Here is a 21,210-nt window from a genome sequence, read left to right as displayed (position 1 = left end):
TCCGTTCTAAATGGCTTACCCCTTATTCTTAAACTGTGGCCCCTGATTCTGGACTCCCCCAACACCGGGAACATGTTTCCTGCATCTAGCGTGTCCAAACCCCTAATTATCTTATATGTTTCGATAAGATCCCCTCTCATCACGGCGTTGGTCACCTGCCTGGGTCCTAGAACCGCGGGCAGGCTCTGCCACTTGCAGCAGTTGGCACCGGGCTCCTGTACACTGCCAGCCTGATGCCCAGAGGCACCTAGTCCAAGTAACCATGTGTTGGAGTGTGAAGTATAACAGGACCAAGCAAACTCCGGCAGTGGGGAAAATGAACTCGTGCACGCAATATAGATTTTAAACAATACACTTTAATCAGATTGATGGCACTTTGTCTTCTGTCCAAACAGACGTTACCCACAGAACACAACAAAGTGATAGACCTTGGTAGACACAGAGTGCTGGAGTAACCCAGCGGGTCAGGCAGTATCTGTGGAGAACATGGATAGGTGACGTTTCACAGAGTGCTGGAGTAACTCAGCGGGTCAGGCAGCATCTGTGGAGAACATGGATAGGTGACGTTTCACAGAGTGCTAGAGTAACTCAGTGGGTCAGGCAGCATCTGTGGAGAACATGGATAGGTGACGTTTCACAGAGTGCTAGAGTAACTCAGCGGGTTAACTTTGGGGAAGTTGACATCGAGGTCTACAAACATTAAAATTAATCAGGTCAGTGAATCTAGTCGGATACCATGGGGGTGGGGGGGGGGGTGGGGTGGTAGAGAGGATGCAAGGGATACAGTAATAAACCTTGTTGCTGTTCACTGGCTGCCTTGATCAGGTCTGTGCAGTCTTTGCCTGCTCGGCAGGTTGGACGGCGTCTCTCATTGAGGTGTTGCAGGGGAGCCGCTGAATGAGACGAGCTGGTCGCAGCCTCTTCTTCCCGCTGCAGCTGCCGTGCAGTCGGTCAGAGCTCTGCCTGTGGCCCCTCTGACTCAGACAGCCACTGTACCAGCTGCCTGAGGCTGGTGTAGATGGTGGCCCAGGGGGTGAGGTACCAGATCTTGTAGAACACCTCCAGGCTGAGCAGCAGCAGCAGCAAGGCCAGGAAGCAGAGGAAGGCTCGGTCCACATAGTAGATTAGTCTGCGTCTGAGAGACTGGTCCTGGGAGCTTCCAGCGGGCTCTGGCACCTCCTCGCCATCCTCCCTGTCCCCAGAGAGCGGCTCGTTCAGCCCAGCCATCCTCTCCCGCTCCGAGCCGAGGCAACCTGGAGGCTGGGTGGCTTATGATGAGTGCTGGAGTTAGGAGGGAACGATGACCTGCTGTGTCAGCACCAGCTCACCCCAGGAAAGCTGTATTAATCCAGCCCGCATTAGGGATAATGTTCACAGCCATGTACAGATCTCCTTTACAGAAACTTATACATTATAGGAGAGAATCAAATTGTATTATGTAGTGGCCATATGGCTTAGTTTGTGTGTCATTAATTATGGCAATTGTCTTTAAATTTTAGACACACTTCATTGTCACATGTGGCAAGTCACATTTAAAAAAAACACACACACACACACACACACACACACACACACACACACACACACACACACACACACACACACACACACACACACACACACACACACACACACACACACACACACACACACACACACCCCCCCCCCCCCCCCCCCCCCCCCCCCCCCCCCCCCCCCCCCCCCCCCCCCCCCCCCCCCCCCCCGATTAACTCTTACACCAAGCCAATTAACCTGCAGTTATATAGGGCTCTGGTGAAACCACCACATCTGGAGTATTGTGTACAGTTTTGGTCTCCTAATTTGAACAAGGATAACCTTGTGATTGAAGCAGTGCAGCGTAGGTTCACAAGAATGATCCCTGGGATGGCAGGACTGTCATATGAGGAAAGATTGAAAAGACTGGGCTTGTATTCACTGGAGTTTAGAAGGATGAGGGGGATCTTATAGAAACATATAAAATTATAAACGGACTGGACAAGCTAGATGCAGAAAAAATGTTCCCAATGTTGGGCGATTCCAGAACCAGGGGCCACAGTCTTAGAATAAAGGGGAGGTCATTTAAGACTGAGGTGAGAAAAAACTTTTTCACCCAGAGAGTTGTGAATTTATGGAATTCCCTGCCACAGAGGGCAGTGGAGGCAAAGTCACTGGCTGGATTTACAGTAAGAGAGAGTTAGATAGAGCTCTAGGGGCTAGTGGAGTAAAGGGATATGGGGATAAGGCAGGCACGGGTTATTGATAGGGCACGATCAGCCGTGATCACAATGAACGGCGGTGCTGGTTCGAAGGGCCGAATGGCCTCCTCCTGCACCTATTTTCTATGTTTCTATGTTTTTGGAGTGTGGGAGGAAATAAGATCTCGGAGTAAACCCACGCAGTTACGGGGAGAACGTGCAAACTCCGTACAGACTGCCGTAGTCGGGATCGAACCCGGGTCTCTGGCGCTGTGAGGCAGCAACTATACCGCTGCGCCATCGTCATAGAATGATACAGTGTGGAAACAGGCCCTTCGACCTAACGTGTCCATATTGGCCAACAATGTCCCAGCTACACTAGTCCCATCTGCCTGCGCTGGTCCATATCCTTCCAAACCTGTCTTATCCACGTACCTGTCCAACTATTTGTTCATCGATGGGATAGTCCCAGCCTCAACTACCTCCTACGGTAGCTTGTTCTGTACACCCACCACCCTCTGTGTGAAAAAGTTACCTCTCAGATTCAATGGACAATGCACAATAGGTGTAGGAGTAAGCCATTCGGCCCTTCGCCATTCACTTTAATCATGGCTGATCATCCCCAATCAGTACCCCGTTCCTGCCTCCCCCCATGTCCATTTACTCCGCTACCTTTAAGAGCTCTATCTAACTCTCTCTTGAGAGCAGCCAGAGAATTGGCTTCCTGAGGCAGAGAACTCCACAGATTCAAAACTGTGTGAAAAAGTTTTTCCCCCATCTCCGTTCCAAGTGGCCTACCCCTTATTCTTAAACTGTGGCTCTGTACATGACCAATCCTTTAATGATCTTACATGTTTCAATAAGATCCTCTCTCATCAGAGAAACATAGAAAATAGGTGCAGGAGGAGTGACAGGGCCAGGTACCGGTACCACCGACTGCGACAAGCTGCCTGATAAATGGCCAGTCTCCCGCACGTTCCCACCGCCCTCTGTAACCAGATTGGGGACAATGAAGTCGGAGGAAGTCACCGTGGCTGGCATTGAGCGGACCTGTCTGGAATCCGACCGGAAGACACATTCGGAAGAGACCCTGCCCTTCTCTGCACCCATGGTCCCCGCCACAGCACCGTCACCCAAACCTCCACCACCAGGGGAATCACCTCACTGTGGCACTCAGGAGCCAATACTCCCAGAGTATCCCCTACTCCCTCAGCCGGTGGGGCAGCACAACCCTCATCTGGGCTTGCAGCCTCAACGAGGAGCACATGCAGGAGACCACTGTGTCCTCCACTGCGTGTCCACTGTCCTCCACTGCGTGTCCACTGTCTCCTCCACTGCGTGTCCACTGTCCTCCACTGCGTGTCCACTGTCTCCTCCACTGCGTGTCCACTGTCCTCCACTGCGTGTCCACTGTCCTCCACTGCGTGTCCACTGTCCTCCACTGCGTGTCCACTGTCCTCCACTGCGTGTCCACTGTCCTCCACTGTGTGTCCTCTGTCCTCCACTGTGTGTCCACTATCCTCCACTGCGTGTCCTCTGTCCTCCACTGCGTGTCCACTGTCCTCCACTGCATCTCCTCTGTCCTCCACTGCGTCTCCTCTGTCCTCCACTGCGTGTCCTCTGTCCTCCACTGTGTGTCCACCAAATATTATAGAGCGGAGCAAGATGTGCCACTCAGCGAAAAAAGCGTAGTATGACATGGGTGATTGTCGATGCCATTTTACCGGGCTGCCCCACACTGTCATGGCGTCCACATCTACAGCTCGGTGTAAATTGCTCTAATCGACGATGTGCACAACTCAACCTGTCTTTCGTCAGGTTCCCCAACAACAAAGAAAGGTGAGGAAATATTATTGTTTTCTGTCGATATTATTCTGTCCTGAAAATGTTCTTTTCTGTTCCCCTATCAACACCCCCCGGACACTTATTATCACTTATTATTATTTATTTAAATCATTTGCTATGTCGCTCTTCCAGGGAGATGCTAAATGCATTTCGTTGTCTCTGTACTGTACACTGACAATGACAATTAAAATTGAATCTGAATCTGAATCTGAATCTGAAACTAGGTTTGTCGGTACATTAGAAAGTTACTAGATTTTTTAAAGTAACAATAAACCTTATTTATCATTTATTTATTTTAATTTTATTTATTTTTCGGACTCAAGGGGCAACATTGCATAAAAAATGCATTGCATATTAAAAAAAGATCATAAAGTACATATAAAATCTTAGTATCGCATAAAAGCATCATAAATTATATATTAAAAAAAAACACAATACATGAATTAAAATCCAGAATAAAAGAATGATCAATGTCCTATAACGAGACAATGATACCAGTGTCTCCACAACTGTGATTCGTAGCGTGTAGTGCCAAACCTTATGTTTGACAAGGCCACAATAATTAAATTTTTAGAGTAATTTATCCTGCAAATACATATAGAAACATAGAAAATAGGTGCAGGAGTAGGCCATTCGGCCCCTCGAGCCTGCGCCGCCATTCAATATGATCATGGCTGATCATCCAACTCAGTATCCCGTACCTGCCTTCTCTCCATACCCCCTGATCCCTTTAGCCACAACGGCCACATCTAACTCCCTCTTAAATATAGCCAATGAACTGGCCTCAACTACCTTCTGTGGCAGAGAATTCCACAGATTCACCACTCTCTGTGTGGAAAAAAATAGTTTTTCTCATCTCGGTCCTAAAAGATTTCCCCCTTATCCTTAAACTGTGACCCCTTGTTCTGGACTTCCCCAACATCGGGAACACAATCTTCCTGCATCCAGCCTGTCCAACCCCTTAAGAATTTTGTACGTTTCTATAAGATCCCCCCTCAATCTTCTAAATTCTAGCGAGTACAAGCCGAGTCTACCCAGTCTTTCTTCATATGAAAGTCATGTACTTTTCATAGGATAGCTTCTAAAGTACTGACTCCTGCAGCCACAAACATGTTACTAGCACTACACCATCTAGGTTTCCTTAGCAGTGTTCTCATGGCATCATTATATGACATATATCATTATATTTGTAGTCAATGCCTGGTATCTCAGCTGCACGGAGGCGGAGAGGAGAGCTCTTCAGCGCGTCGTCAACAGAGCGCAGAGGATCATCGGGACAGAGCTACCAGCCTTGGAGGGCATCTACCACACACGGTGCCTCAGGAAGGCCCTCAGCATCCATAAGGACTCATCACACCCCTGCCACGGTCTGTTTCAACTACTTCCCTCCGGCAGACGTTACAAGGCCTTCTACGCCCGAACCTCCAGACTCAGGAACAGTTTCATCCCAAGAGCTATAGCGGCTCTGAACCGGCCCTAATGAGTGCCCCCCCACCCACCCCCTTTGGACAGTCTCCCTCAGATGGTCACGTCAATCAATTCAGCTTGTTTATTTATGTATTGTATTTATTTACCTTTCCTGGACATCAGTGGAGCTGCACACTAAATCTCGTTGCACTGACGTGCAATGACAATAAAAGATATATTATTATTATTATTATTATTATTATTATTATGTGCTGTGTGCTGAAGCAAAGCAAGAATGTCATTGTCCTATCAGGGACACATGACAATAAACTCTCTTCAACTTGACACCTTTAGTCTCTGCAAACTTGTCTTTGCATAGTTCGACCACAGGTGCGCTGTATACAGTGGTGTGCAATACGCAATTCATTAGAAAGTTACTAGATTTTTTAAAAATAGATGTCTACTTACCACAATAATAAAGTCAGCAATTGTTGTTCTTCTGTGCATTTTTGTTTTTGTTCCTGTGAGGCAAGGAGTCTCCTCGAGTGTCATTGGTGTCCACTGTCCCTCCCTCCCTCCCTCCCTCCACTGGGGGCGCCGCGAGCCGCGCGCCATTTCCCAACCGCCGCTTGGGTTTGAATGTGTTGGCGGGCGGGCGCGCGGACCAATGGGCGGCGGGAACGTCACTCAACGTCCAACCGCCAACCCGCCCACCCGCCGCCGCGCAGGCGCAGACGCAGACGCAGAGCGAGACGGAGACCGGCGGCGGCAGCGGGACAACGGGACAACGGGACAACGGGACAACAACAACAACAGCAACAGCAACAACAACAACAGCGGGAGCGGGACAACAACAACAACAGCACAGAGACGGAGAGAGAGACACCGAGACAACAGCGGCGGCACCGAGGGACACAGACACAGACAGACAGACAGATCGAGAGAGGAGGTGAGGGAGAGGGGGCGGCACCGAGCGACAGAGATGGACAAGAGTGGGGGTCAGTGTGTGTGGGGTGGGGGTCAGTGTGTGTGGGGGTCAGTGTGTGTGTGTGGGTCAGTGTGTGGGTCAGTGTGTGTGTGTGTGGGGGTCAGTGTGTGTGGGGGTCAGTGTGTGTGTGTGGGGGTCAGTGTGTGTGGGGGTGGGGGGTCAGTGTGTGTGGGGGTCAGTGTGTGTGTGTGTGGGGGTGTGTGTGTGGGGGTCAGTGTGTGTGGGGGTGGGGGTCAGTGTGTGGGGGTGGGGGTCAGTGTGTGTGGGGGTGGGGGTCAGTGTGTGTGGGGGTGGGGGTCAGTGTGTGGGGGTGGGGGTCAGTGTGTGTGGGGGTGGGGTCAGTGTGTGTGGGGGTGGGGGTCAGTGTGTGGGGGTGGGGGTCAGTGTGTGGGGGTGGGGGTCAGTGTGTGGGGGTAGGGGTCAGTGTGTGTGGGGGTGGGGGTCAGTGTGTGGGGGTGGGGGTCAGTGTGTGTGGGGGTGGGGGTCAGTGTGTGTGGGGGTGGGGGTCAGTGTGTGGGGGTGGGGGTCAGTGTGTGGGGGTAGGGGTCAGTGTGTGTGGGGGTGGGGGTCAGTGTGTGGGGGTGGGGGTCAGTGTGTGGGGGTGGGGGTCAGTGTGTGTGGGGGTCAGTGTGTGTGGGGTGGGGGTCAGTGTGTGTCGGGGTGGGGGTCAGTGTGTGGGGGTGGGGGTCAGTGTGTGGGGGGTGGTGGTCCGTGTGTGGGGGTGGGGGTCAGTGTGTGGGGGTGGGGGTCAGTGTGTGTGGGTGGGGGTCAGTGTGTGGGGGTGGGGGGTCAGTGTGTGTGGGGGGTGGTGGTCCGTGTGTGGGGGTGGGGGGTCAGTGTGTGTGGGGGTGGGGTCAGTGTGTGTGTGGGGTCAGTGTGTGTGTGTGTGGGGGTCAGTGTGTGGGGGTGGGGGTCAGTGTGTGGGGTGGGGGTCAGTGTGTGTGTGGGTGGGGGTTATTGTGTGGGGGTGGGGGTCGTGTGTGTGGGGGTGGGGGTCAGTGTGTGGGGGTGGGGTCAGTGTGTGTGTGGGGGTGGGGTCAGTGTGTGTGTGGGTGGGGGGTCAGTGTGTGTGTGTGTGGGGGTCAGTGTGTGTGGGGGTCAGTGTGTGGGGGTGGGGGTCAGTGTGTGGGGGGGTGGGGGTCAGTGTGTGGGGGTTGGGGTCAGTGTGTGTGTGGGGTCAGTGTGTGTGTGTGTGGGGGTCAGTGTGTGTGGGGGTCAGTGTGTGGGGGTGGGGGTCAGTGTGTGGGGTGGGGTCAGTGTGTGTGTGGGTGGGGGTTATTGTGTGGGGGTGGGGGTCAGTGTGTGGGGGTGGGGGTCAGTGTGTGGGGGTGGGGGTCAGTGTGTGTGTCGGGGTGGGGGTCAGTGTGTGTGGGTGGTGGTCAGTGTGTGTGGGTCGGGGTCAGTGTGTGTGGGGGTGGGGGGTCAGTGTGTGTGTGTGGGGGGGTCAGTGTGTGGGGGTGGGGTCAGTGTGGGGGTGGGGTCAGTGTGTGTGGGGGTGTGGGGGTGGGGTCAGTGTGTGTGTGGGGGTGGGGTCAGTGTGTGTGTGTGTGGGGGTCAGTGTGTGGGGGTGGGGGTCAGTGTGTGTGGGTGGTGGTCAGTGTGTGTGGGTGGGGGTCAGTGTGTGTGGGGGTGGGGGGTCAGTGTGTGTGGGGGTCAGTGTGGGGGTGGGTGTCAGTGTGTGTGGGGGTCAGTGTGTGTGTGTGGGGGTCAGTGTGGGGGTGGGGGTCAGTGTGTGTGGGGGTCAGTGTGTGTGTGTGGGGGTCAGTGTGGGGGTGGGGGTCAGTGTGTGTGTGGGGGTCAGTGTGTGGGGTGGGGGTCAGTGTGTGTGTGTGGGGGTCAGTGTGGGGGTGGGGGTCAGTGTGTGTGTGGGGGTGGGGTGGGGTCAGTGTGTGTGGGGGTCAGTGTGTGGGGGTGGGGTCAGTGTGTGTGGGGGTGGGGTCAGTGTGTGTGGGGGTCAATGTGTGGGGGTGGGTGTCAGTGTGTGTGTGGGGGTGGGGTCAGTGTGTGTGTGGGGGTGGGTGTCAGTGTGTGTGTGGGGGTCAGTGTGTGTGTGTGGGGTCAGTGGGGGTGGGGGGTCAGTGTGCGTGGGGGTGGGGGTCAGTGTGTGTGGGGGTGCGGTCAGTGTGGGGGTGGGGGTCAGTGGGTGGGGGTTAGTGTGTGTGGGGGTGGGGTCAGTGGGTGGGGGTGGGGTCAGTGGGTGTGGGGGTGGGGTCAGTGTGGGGTGGGGGTCAGTGGGGGTGTGGTCAGTGTGTGTGGGGGTCAGTGGGGGTGGGGTCAGTGTGTGCGGTCAGTGTGTGTGTTGGGGTGGGGGTGGGGGCCAGTGTGTGTGAGTGGTGGTCAGTGGGGGTGGGGTCAGTGTGTGCGGTCAGTGTGTGTGGGGGTGGGGTCAGTGGGGGTGGAGGCCAGTGTGTGTGGGGGTGGGGTCAGTATGTGTGGGTTGGGGGTCAGTGTGTGTGGGTTGGGGGTCTGTGGGGGTGGGGTCAGTGTGTGGGGGTCAGTATGTGGGGGTGGGGTCAGTGTGTGCGGGGGTGGGGGTCAGTATGTGTGGGGGTGGGGTCAGTGTGTGTGGGGGTGGGGGTCAGTGTGTGGGGGGGAGGTCAGTGTGTGGGGTGGGGGTCAGTGTGTGGGGGTGGGGGTCAGTGTGTGGGGGTGGGGTCAGTGTGTGTGGAGGTCAGTGTGTGGGGGTGGGGTCAGTGTGTGGGTGTGGGGGTCTGCAGGGCTCTCGCTTAATTTTTTTTCCCTGTTGCCAGCCGGGCAACCTCGGCAGGTTTTTAGGTTGCCAAATCACAGTTTAGGTGGTCATTTAAGATGGTTTGCATGACACGTGCGATAATATGCTTGGACGAAGTGCGTAGTTACCATTCGGAATTATGGTCAATGAAGCATTCACATATTATTTCTGCTTCAAATAAAGCCATAAACTAAACATATTCACCAATCAAGACATGATATATACCACAATGACATGCGGCAACATTTTAATACAGTATCTCTACTCTTTTTACACGTTGCAATGAATGCAATTTCTATTATCTCTTTCCACTTCCAAACAAAAATATGGTTATTCAGTGTATGATCAACCTCGGTGAGACCAAGCGCAGGCTTGGCGATCGCTTCGCACAACACCTCCACTCAGTTCGCAATAACCAACCTGATCTCCCGGTGGCTCAGCACTTCAAATCCCCCTCCCATTCCGAATCCGATCTTTCTGTCCTGGGCCTCCTCCATGGCCAGAGTGAGGCCCACTGCAAATTGGAGGAACAGCACCTCATATTTTGCTTGGGCACTTTACACCCCAGCGGTATGAACATTGGCTTCTCCAATTTCAGGTAGTCCTTGCTTTCTCCCTCCTTCCCCTCCCATTCCCAGCTCTGCCACAGCCTACTGTTTCCGCCTCTTCCTTTCTTTTTCCCACCCCCCACCCCTCCCGACATCAATCTGAAGAAGGGTCTCGACCCGAAACGTCGCCTATTTCCTTCGCTCCATAGATGCTGCCTCACCTGCTGAGTTTCTCCAACAATTTTGTCTACCCATTCACACAAGTTCTGTTATCCCACTTTCCACACCCACTCCCTACACATTAGGGGCAATTTTACAGAGACAAGTTAACCTACAAAACCAATGCGTCTTTGGGATGTGGGAGGAAACCCACACGCTTGCAGGGAGAATGCAAATTCAACACAGACAGTGCCCGAGAACAGGATCGAACACAGATCTCTGGCATGTGAGGCAGCAAGTCCACCAGCTGTGTCACTATATTTTATTTTCCAACACACAAAAAACTATATGTTGATAACTTTGATTACTAAAAAAAAGAAACTATCCATTTTCAGTCTTAAATCTCTAAGTGACGCTATGTCTCCCTTTACAGCTACTGTATGTTTTAATTCAGTTCAAGGCTATTGGGGCAGTACATTGGCCATAAATTTGCTGCCTAAAATTGCCAGAGACCCGCAATTGATCCTGAATATGGGTGCTGTGTGTATGGAGTTTTGTTTTCTCGTTGATAACATTGTTTACAGAGTACTATGTTTACATATTCTGTTGTGCTGCTGCAAGTAAGGATTTCATTGTTCTAACTGGGACGTGAGAGAATAAAACACTCTTGACTTGCGTCGCTGATGTGTGGGATAGAACTAGGGTACAGGTGGTCGGCATGGACTCGGTGGGCCGAAAGGCCTGTTTCCACGCTGTATCTTTAAATTAAACTAAAAACACTAAAACCAGAGGAAATGTAAAGAAGGGTTTCTACCCAAAACGCCATCCAATTTCTTCTATACAGAGATGCTGGCTACTCCATGGAGTTCCCCCGCACAATTAAAGCATGGAATAGTCTTCACCCTACCATAGGTACTCAACCAGACGCAACTATATTTAAGGTAGCTTTTTTTTCCCCAACAACCCTTGTTTGGAGCTTGGTGGTGGTGAGTCCACCACTTTAAATTCCATTTCGAATATTTTTGGAGGATCAGGAAACTAAGAAGCAAGAGTTTCTCCAGGGAGTTACTGCAGCTCCAGGGAGTGATTCTGCTTTGTTTTTCAGCGGTCGCGGTGAGGCAGCGACCGGACAGCAATGGCGGCCAGAACTCCCACAATGCACAGGGAGGGAGAAAGTGGCCGACGCTGACCAGTTGCCGTGGCAGTGCGCATGTGCAGACCGCACATTCGCACAACCACGGCCGATGATGTTCTCGGCCGAGCCGAGAGCGAGCGCCAAGCGGAGACCCGAGAGCGAGCGCCGAGAGCTAGAGCCGAGCGGAGACCCGAGAGCTAGTGCCGAGAGCCGAGATCTAGAGCCGAGCGCCGAAAGCTAGAGCCGAGAGCCAAGAGCTAGAGCCGTGTGCCGAGAGCTAGAGCCGAGCGCCGAGAGCTAGAGCCGAGCGGAGACCCGAGAGCTAGAGCCGTGGGCCGAGAGCTAGAGCCGTGGGCCGAGAGCTAGAGCCGTGTGCTGAGAGCTAGAGCCGTGTGCCGAGAGCTAGAGCCGTGTGCTGAGAGCTAGAGCCGTGTGCCGAGAGCTAGAGCCGTGTGCTGAGTGCTAGAGCCGTGTGCTGAGAGCTAGAGCCGTGTGCCGAGAGCTAGAGCCGAGCGGAGACCCGAGAGCTAGAGCCGTGGGCCGAGAGCTAGAGCCGAGCGGAGACCCGAGAGCAAGTGCCGTGCGCCGAGAGCTAGAGCCGTGGGCCGAGTGCTAGAGCCGTGGGCCGAGAGCTAGAGCCGAGCGGAGACCCTAGAGCTAGAGGCGAGAACTAGAGCCGTGGGCCGAGAACTAGAGCCGTGTGCTGAGAGCTAGAGCCGTGGGCCGAGATCTAGAGCCGTGTGCCGAGAGCTAGAGCCGTGTGCCGAGAGCTAGAGCCGTGTGCCGAGAACTAGAGCCGAGCGGAGAACTAGCGCCGAGCCGAGACCCGGACGGCGGGCGGGTGGCCCGGTTGCCTGCTAAGCGGGCAAAATGGCATGGCTTTTAGGTTGCCCGGCGGGACTATAAGTTGCCATTGGCACCCGGGCAACCGTTAATTTCAAGCCCTGGTCTGTGTGTGGGGGTGGGGGTCAGTGTGTGTGGGGGTGGGGTCAGTGGGGGTGGGGTTAATGTGTGGGGGTGGGGTCAGTGTGTGTGGGGGTGGGGGTTAATGTGTGGTGGTGGGGTCAGTGTGTGGGGATGGGGGTCAGTATGTGTGGGGGTGGGGTCAGTGGGGGGGGTGTGGGGTGGGGGTGAGGATCAGTTTGTGTGGGGATGGAGTCAATGTGTGTGGGGGTGGGGGTCAGTGTGTGTGGGGGTGGGGGTTAGTGTGTGTGGGGGTGTGGGTCAGTGTGTGTGGGGGTGGGGGGCAGTGTGGGGGTGGGTGGTCAGTGTGTGTGAGGGTGGGGTCAGTGTGTGTGGGGGTGGGGTCAGCGTGTGGGGGTGGGGGTCAGTAGGGCTCGAAATTAACGGTTGCCCGGGTGCCATTGACCACTCAAAGCGCCGCCGGGCAACCTAAACACCGAGTCATTTTGCCCGGCTTGGCAACCAGATACTGGTTTGTACCGAAGATAGACACAAAAAACTGGAGTAACTCCGCGGGTCAGGCAGCATCTCTGGAGAAAAGGAACCCGACATTTTGTGTCGGCAGTGACGGCTGTATTGCCTGGGAAAGATACCGGGTGTGGGGTGAGGAAGGGTCGGCGTGAATGACAGGCCCCGAACAACGGCTCCATCACCTCCTCCCGCCCCCCGCCCGCCCTGATAAGGGCCTCTGATTGCAAATGCGATAACAGCGCTTTCAAAACAAATCTTCCCGTACGCTGAGGCCTCCCCCTCCCTCCCTCCTCCCGGCCTCGGTGTGAAACATTAAAACCGCAGTGTTCGATTGGCACTGCTGCCGTTGACACCTTATTACAGAATTCATTTTAACGGCAAATCAATGCTCTTAATATGGAGTATCAGTACTGTAGTTATTTAATGAGCAACATTCACAACTATACGTACGCATATATGTTACCATGGTCCAGGATTTATTGACACTGGTTGATCATACGCTGAATAATCCAACCACATTTTTGTTTGGAAGTGGAAAGAACTAATAGAAATTGCATTATTTGCAACGTGTAAAAAGAGTTGAGATACTGTCTTTTAATTTTGCTGCATGTCATTGAGGGATATATCATGTCTTGATTGGTGAATATGTTTAGTTTGTGACTTTATTTGAAGCAGAAATAATATGTGAATGCTTCATTGAGTATAATTCCGACTGGTAACTACACACTTCATCCGAGCACATTATCGCACGCCTCCTGCAAGCCATCTTAAATGACCACCTAAACTGTTATTTGGCAACCTAAAAACCTGCCAAGGTTGCCCGGCAGGCAACAGGGAAAAAAAGTTAAGCGAGAGCCTTGGTGTGTGGGGTCAGTGCAGTAACACTGCTCTCTCCGCAGCGCTCCTGGCCACAGCATGGACAACGTGGACGTGTGTGTGTGGGATGTGGGGGTGAGATGGGGTTGTCTCAGTAACACTGATCTTTTCTCTCCACAGAGCTCCTGGCCATAGCATGGACAACGTGACCGTCTATGTGGGGGGTGAGGGGCAATGTTGGTGTGGGTGTGGGGTCAGTGCAGTAACACTTGTCTCTCCGCAGTGCTCCTGACCACAGCGGGGGTGAGGGGTGTGGGGTCAGTGCAGTATCACTTCTTTCCTCTCCACAGCGCTCCTGGCAACGACATGGACGTGTGTGTGTGGGGTGAGGGGCAATGTGGGTGTGGTCAGTGCAGTAACACTGCTCTTCTCTCCGCAGCGCTTCTGGCCACAGCATGGACAATGTGGACGTCTGTGTGAGGGGTGTGTGTGGGGTCAGTGCAATACACTGCTCTCTCCGCAGCGCTTCTGGCCACAGCATGGACAATGTGGACGTCTGTGTGAGGGGTGTGGGTGTGGGGTCAGTGCAGTAACACTTCTCTCCTCTCTCCGCAGCGCTCCTGGCCACAGCCTGGACAACATGGACGTCTGTGGGGGGGATGTGGGGCAATGTTGGTGGGGGTGTGGGGTCAGTGCAGTAACACTTCTCTCCTCTATCGGCAGCGCTCCTGGCCACAGCCTGGACAACGTGGACGTCTGTGTGGGGGATGTGGGGCAATGTTGGTGGGGGTGTGGGTGTAGGGTCAGTGCAGTAACACTTCTCTCCTCTATCGGCAGCGCTCCTGGCCACAGCCTGGACAACGTGGACGTCTGTGTGGGGGATGTGGGGCAATGTTGGTGGGGGTGTGGGTGTAGGGTCAGTGCAGTAACACTTCTCTCCTCTATCGGCAGCGCTCCTGGCCACAGCCTGGACAACGTGGACGTCTGTGTGGGGGATGTGGGGCAATGTTGGTGGGGGTGTGGGTGTGGGGTCAGTGCAGTAACACTTCTCTCCTCTCTCCGCAGCGCTCCTGGCCACAGCATGGACAACGTGGACGTGCGTGAAGAGTTCCAGCCTCAGGGCAAGAAGCGTCGATTGCAGGATGACAACACTGAGGTGAGTGGCTGATGGTGCTGGCAAAGCCGCTTGATATTCACCTCCACACACCGCTTGTGCAGAGACCATTTGCTGCTGGGAAACAGGTGAGGCTGCAGTCGAATGGAGGCGTGTTGAAGAGCTGCCTGAATTGATGTGGTTGCCACTCAGAGCTGGGATACCTGATCAAGACACTGTCCCCTACACCCAATCTCTGTCTCTGCCGCATCTGTCCCCAACATGATGCTGGCCTCTGGCATCCAACATGTGGCTTTCCCCGCGGTCATTAGTCGATCCCTCACTTGTGTCTCCTCTGTGGGTATCGCAAGGCTCAGCGCTGGGACCCCAGTTATTTACAATATAAACCATTTGCACAAGATTGGGTGAGTGGGCAGATGCAGTAAAATGTGGATAAATGTGAGTTTATCCACTTTGGTGGCAAGAACAGGGAGGCAGATTATTATTTAAATGGAGTCAAGTTGGGAAAAGGGGAAGTGCAATGAGATCTGGGTGTCCTTGTTCATCAGTCACTGAAAGTAATCATGCAGATACAGCAGGCAGTGAAGAAAGCCAATGGCGTGTTGGCCATTAGAGTAGAGTTGAGTACAGGAGCAAATAGGTCCTTCTGCAGTAGTACAGGGCCCTAGTGAGACCACACCTGGAGTATTGTGTGCAATTTTGGTCTCCAAATTTGAGGAAGGACATTCTTGCTATTGAGGGAGTAGGTTCACGAGGTTAATTCCCGGGATGGCGGGGCTGTCATATGCTGAAAGAATGGGTCAACTGGGCTTATATTCACTGGAATTTAGAAGGATGAGAGGATCTTATAGAAACAAATAAAATTCATAGAAACATAGAAAATAGGTGCAGGAGGAGGCCATTCGGCCCTTCGAGCCAGCACCGCCATTCATTGTGATCATGGCTGATCGTCCCCTATCAATAACCCGTGCCTGCCTTCTCCCCATATCCCTTGACTGCACTAGCCCCTAGAGCTCTATCTAACTCTCTCTTAAATCCATCCAGTGATTTGGCCTCCACTGCCCTCTGGGGCAGGGAATTCCATAAATTCACAAAATGACCTCCACTTTATTCTAAGACTGTGGCCCCTGGTTCTGGACTTGCCCAACATAGGGAACATTATTCCTGCATCTAGCTTGTCCAGTCCATTTATAATTTTATATGTTTCTATAAGATCCCCCTCATCCTTCTAAACTCCAGTGAATACAAGCCTAGTCTTTTCAAACTTTCCTCATATGACAGTCCCGCCATCCCAGGGATGAATCTCGTGAACCTACGCTGCACTGCCTCAATCACAAGGATGTCCTTCCTCAAATTAGGAGACCAAAACTGTACACAATACTCCAGATGTGGTCTCACCAGAGCCCTATACAACTGCAGAAGAACCTCTCTACTCCTATACTGAAATCCTCTTGTTATGCAGGCCAACATTCCATTAGCTTTCTTCACTGCCTGCTGTACCTGCACGCCAACTTTTAGTGACTGGTGTACAAGGACACCCAGGTCTCGCTGTACCTCCCCCTTACCGAACCTAACCCCATTGAGATAATAATCTGCCCCCTTGTTTTGGCCGCCAAAGTGGATAACCTCACATTTATCTATATTATATTGCATCTGCCCATTCACTCAACCTGTCCAGGTCACCGTGCAACCTCTTAACATCCTCTTCACAGTTCACGTTGCCACCCAGCTTTGTGTCATCTGCAAACTTGCTAGTGTTGCTCCTAATTCCCTCTTCCAAATCATTAATATATATGGTAAACAGTTGCGGCCCCAACACCGAGCCTTGCGGCACTCCACTCGCCACTGCCTGCCATTCTGAAAAGGACCCGTTCACTCCTACTCTTTGCCTCCGGTCTGCCAACAAAATTTCTATCCATGTCAACACCCTACCCCCAATACCATGTGCTCTAATTTTAGTCACCAGTCTCCCGTGCGGGACCTTATCAAAGGCTTTCTGAAAGTCTAGATGCACTACATCCACTGGCACCCCTTCATCCATTTTACTTGTTACATCCTCAAAAAATTCCAGAAGATTAGTCAAGCATGATTTCCCTTTCATAAATCCATGTTGACTTGAACTAATCCTTTTACTGCTATCCAAATGCCCCATTATTACCTCTTTAATAATTGACTCCAGCATCTTTCCCACCACCGAAGTCAGGCTAACTGGTCGATAATACACTTTCTCTCTCACGCCTTTCTTGAAAAGTGGGATAACATTAGCTATCCTCCAATCCACAGGGACCAATCCTGAATCTATTGAACATTGGAAAATAATCACCAATGCATCCAATATTTCTAGAGCCACCTCCCTGAGGACCCTGGGATGCAGACTATCAGGCCCAGGGGATTTACATAGAAACATAGAAATTAGGTGCAGGAGTAGGCCATTCGGCCCTTCGAGCCTGCACCGCCATTCAATATGATCATGGTTGATCATCCAACTCAGTATCCCGTACCTGCCTTCTCTCCATACCCTCTGATCCCCTTAGCCACAAGGGCCACATCTAACTCCCTCTTAAATATAGCCAATGAACTGGCCTCGACTACCCTCTGTGGCAGGGAGTTCCAGAGATTCACCACTCTCTGTGTGAAAAAAGTTCTTCTCATCTCGGTTTTAAAGGATTTCCCCCTTATCCTTAAGCTGTGACCCCTTGTCCTGGACTTCCCCAACATCGGGAGCAATCTTCCTGCATCTAGCCTGTCCAACCCCTTAAGAATTTTGTAAGTTTCTATAAGATCCCCTCTCAATCTCCTAAATTCTAGAGAGTATAAACCAAGTCTATCCAGTCTTTCTTCATAAGACAGTGCTGACATCCCAGGAATCAGTCTGGTGAACCTTCTCTGCACTCCCTCTATGGCAATAATGTCCTTCCTCAGATTTGGAGACCAAAACTGTACGCAATACTCCAGGTGTGGTCTCACCAAGACCCTGTACAACTGCAGTAGAACCTCCCTGCTCCTATACTCAAATCCTTTTGCTATGAAAGCTAACATACCATTTGCTTTCTTCACTGCCTGCTGCACCTGCATGCCCACTTTCAATGACTGGTGTACCATGACACCCAGGTCTCGCTGCATCTCCCCTTTTCCTAGTCGGCCACCATTTAGATAATAGTCTGCTTTCCTGTTTTTGCCACCAAAATGGATAACCTCACATTTATCCACATTATACTGCATCTGCCAAACATTTGCCCACTCACCCAGCCTATCCAAGTCACCTTGCAGTCTCCTAGCATCCTCCTCACAGCTAACACTGCCCCCCAGCTTAGTGTCATCCGCAAACTTGGAGATATTGCCTTCAATTCCCTCATCCAGATCATTAATATATATTGTAAATAGCTGGGGTCCCAGCACTGAGCCTTGCGGTACCCCACTAGTCACTACCTGCCATTGTGAAAAGGACCCGTTTACTCCTACTCTTTGCTTCCTGTTTGCCAGCCAGTTCTCTATCCACATCAATACTGAACCCCCAATGCCGTGTGCTTTAAGTTTGTAAACTAATCTCTTATGTGGGACCTTGTCGAAAGCCTTCTGGAAGTCCAGATACACCACATCCACTGGTTCTCCCCTATCCACGCTACTAGTTACATCCTCGAAAAATTCTATAAGATTCGTCAGACATGATTTACCTTTTGTAAATCCATGCTGACTTTGTCCAATGATTTCACCACTTTCCAAATGTGCTGCTATCCCATCTTTAATAACTGACTCTAGTAGTTTCCCCACTACCGATGTTAGACTAACTGGTCTGTAATTCCCCGTTTTCTCTCTCCCTCCCTTCTTAAAAAGTGGGGTTACGTTTGCTACCCGCCAACCCTCAGGAACTACTCCAGAATCTAAAGAGTTTTGAAAGATTATTACTAATGCATCCACTATTTCTGGAGCTACTTCCTTAAGTACTCTGGGATGCAGCCTATCTGGCCCTGGGGATTTATTGGCCTTTAATCCATTCAATTTACCCAACACCACTTCCCGGCTAACCTGGATTTCACTCTTTTCCTCCAACTCCTTTGACCCGCGGTCCCCTGCTATTTCCGGCAGATTATTTATGTCTTCCTTAGTGAAGATGGAACCAAAGTAGTTATTCAATTGGTCCGCCATATCCTTGTTCCCTATGATCAACTCACCTGTTTCTGACTGCAAGGGACCTACATTTGTTTTAACTAATCTCTTTCTTTTCACATATCTATAAAAACTTTTGCAGTCAGTTTTTATGTGCCCTGCCAGTTTTCTTTCATAATCTATTTTTCCTTTCCTAAGTAAGCCCTTTGTCCTCCTCTGCTGGTCTCTGAATTTCTCCCAGTCCTCCGGTATGCTGCTTTTTCTGGCTAATTTGTACGCATCATCCTTCGCTTTGATACTATCCCTGATTTCCCTGGTTATCCACGGATGCACTACCTTCCCTGATTTATTCTTTTGCCAAACTGGGATGAACAATTTTTGTAGTTCATCCATGCAGTCTTTAAATGTCTTCCATTGCATATCCACCGTCAACCCTTTTAGAATTAATTGCCAGTCAATCTTGGCCAATTCACGTCTCATACCCTCAAAGTTACCTTTCTTTAAGTTCAGAACCATTGTTTCTGAATTAACAATGTCACTCTCCATCCTAATGAAGAACTCCACCATATTATGGTCACTCTTGCCCAAGGGGGCACGTACAACAAGACTGCTAACTAACCCTTCCTCATTACTCAATACCCAGTCTAGAATAGCCTGCTCTCTCGTTGGTTCCTCTACATGTTGATTTAGATAACTATCCCGCATACATTCCAAGAAATCCTCTTCCTCAGCACCCCTGCCAATTTGATTCACCCAATCTATATGTAGATTGAAGTCACCCATTATAACGGTTTTGCCTTTGTTGCACGCATTTTTAATTTCCTGTTTGATACCATCTCCAACTTCACTACTACTGTTAGGTGGCCTGTACACAACACCCACCAGCGTTTTCTGCCCCTTAGTGTTTCGCAGCTCTACCCATACCGATTCCACATCCTGCAAACTAATGTCCTTCCTTTCCATTGCGTTAATCTCCTCTCTAATCAGCAACGCTACCCCACCTCCTTTTCCTTTCTCTCTATCCCTCCTGAATATTGAATATCCCTGGATGTTCAGCTCCCAGCCTTGGTCACCCTGGAGCCATGTCTCCGTGATCCCAACTATATCATAGTCATTAATAGCTATCTGCACATTCAACTCATCCACCTTATTACGAATGCTCCTTGCATTGAGACACAAAGCCTTCAGGCTTGTTTTTACAACACTCTTACCCCTTATACAATTTTGTTGAAAAGTGGCCCTTTTTGATTTTTGCCCTGGATTTTCCGGCCTGCCACTTTTACTTTTCACCTTGCTACCTATTGCTTCTACCCTCATTTTACACCCCTCTGTCTCTACGCTCACACATTTAAGAAACCCTTTCCCTTTAACTCCATCCTCCACTAGCCCATTCGACACCCCAACGTATCATCCTTCAGTCCAATTAGCCTACCCAATACTATTTCTCGCTTAATGAAAATTTCTTTCAGTTCCTCTACCCCCTTAGATCCTCTGTCCTCCAGTACATCTGGGAGATTGTTTGTGTCTTCCTTAGTGAAGAAAGATCCGAAGTACCTATTCAACTCTTCTGCCATTTCCTTGTTGCCCATAATAATTTCACCCGTGTCTGCCTTCAAGGGACCCACATTTGACTTTGCTACTCTTTTTCCCTTAACATTCAAGGGATTGGACAGGCCAGAAACATGTTCCCGATGTTGGGGGAAGTCCAGAAACAGGGGCCACTGTTTAAGAATAAGTGGTCAGCCATTTGGACCTGCGATGAGGAAACACTTTTTCACCCAGAGAGCTGTGAATCTACTCCTGCACCTATTTTCTATGTTTCTATAATGTCGCTGAAACTTGTGTCCACTTTTGCATCAATTATTTTTTTTTTCCTTTTGTACCACAGAATATCAATGTGGCAGCAGTGAATAATAAGAGTATGTCCCTGCAGCGCTCACGGCTTCCACAGCCGTCTCTGAGGCGAATACAGATGCCACCTGCTGTGGCCAGCACTAACGTGAGTCCCTCATCACCCGTCAGTTAAGTGATGGCAGTAAACTTCATGTGGAGAGGTCAGAATGTTAAATGTGTGAGTAGTAAACGATGATCAGGAAAGGGGAGGGTGTGTTGAGGGCGGGGGGGAAGAGAACTGGAGTGGCCATTCACTGGGTGTTGTCCAATGTTGATGATGCTGTGTGTGTTCATGTGCTTCTTCTCACTGTCCTTTAGCCGGCTGGGGCAGTGAAGAAGGCAGGCTGCAGCACCATCCCACTGGGCTCCTCCAGGGGCCGGTTGGCACAGAGCATTCCTGGCAGGATGATGAAGAGTAAGTATGGAGCTACGTCCGTTCATGCAGGGGTCATTTATCTATCGCTCTTGTGTTGACAAAACCTCCAGGAGATGCATGTTGCCAGTCTGTGAAGATGCTGTTGCAATATAACGTGGTTCACATACAATATTTACTTTGACAGTGAGGCTGGAACTGGGTAAGGTACAGACCCTGAGCTGCTTCCTGTGGCACAGTGGGCTGGTCCGGGGCTACACCTTACTCTAACGCATCACCCATCACTGGCAACGTGCAGTATTAGCTGTGATGCAGGACTCCACACTGGTTCAGTGATCATACCAACTCAGCAGCTTAGCTTTCAACCATCAAATCCTCCACCCATCCTTGCCCTCTGCTTCTCCCTAAATGGCGATCACCCTCCTGTCTTCTGAGAATCCTCTATCAAGTCCACTCAGCCAACAG

The 21,210-nt window shown here is 51.3% G+C and overlaps 1 protein-coding gene across 1 annotated transcript in view; it reads left to right on the top strand.

Annotated features, from left to right (window-relative positions):
- Positions 1–3,204: 3,204 nt before the first annotated feature.
- Positions 3,205–21,210, top strand: part of LOC116989899 (carboxy-terminal kinesin 2-like) — a 51,226-nt gene continuing 33,220 nt past the window's right edge. The window contains exons 1-5 of the mRNA XM_033047455.1: positions 3,205–3,475; positions 5,976–6,396; positions 14,324–14,414; positions 20,368–20,478; positions 20,691–20,787. Coding sequence (XP_032903346.1) covers positions 3,205–3,475; positions 5,976–6,396; positions 14,324–14,414; positions 20,368–20,478; positions 20,691–20,787 — 991 coding nt within the window. The remainder of the gene's footprint in view (positions 3,476–5,975; positions 6,397–14,323; positions 14,415–20,367; positions 20,479–20,690; positions 20,788–21,210) is intronic.

This window comes from Amblyraja radiata, chromosome 30 (genome assembly GCF_010909765.2).
Source record: "Amblyraja radiata isolate CabotCenter1 chromosome 30, sAmbRad1.1.pri, whole genome shotgun sequence".
Classification (NCBI taxonomy): domain Eukaryota; kingdom Metazoa; phylum Chordata; class Chondrichthyes; order Rajiformes; family Rajidae; genus Amblyraja; species Amblyraja radiata.
Note: the sequence above shows the minus strand (reverse complement) of the source record. Positions and strands in the feature narration are given on the sequence as shown.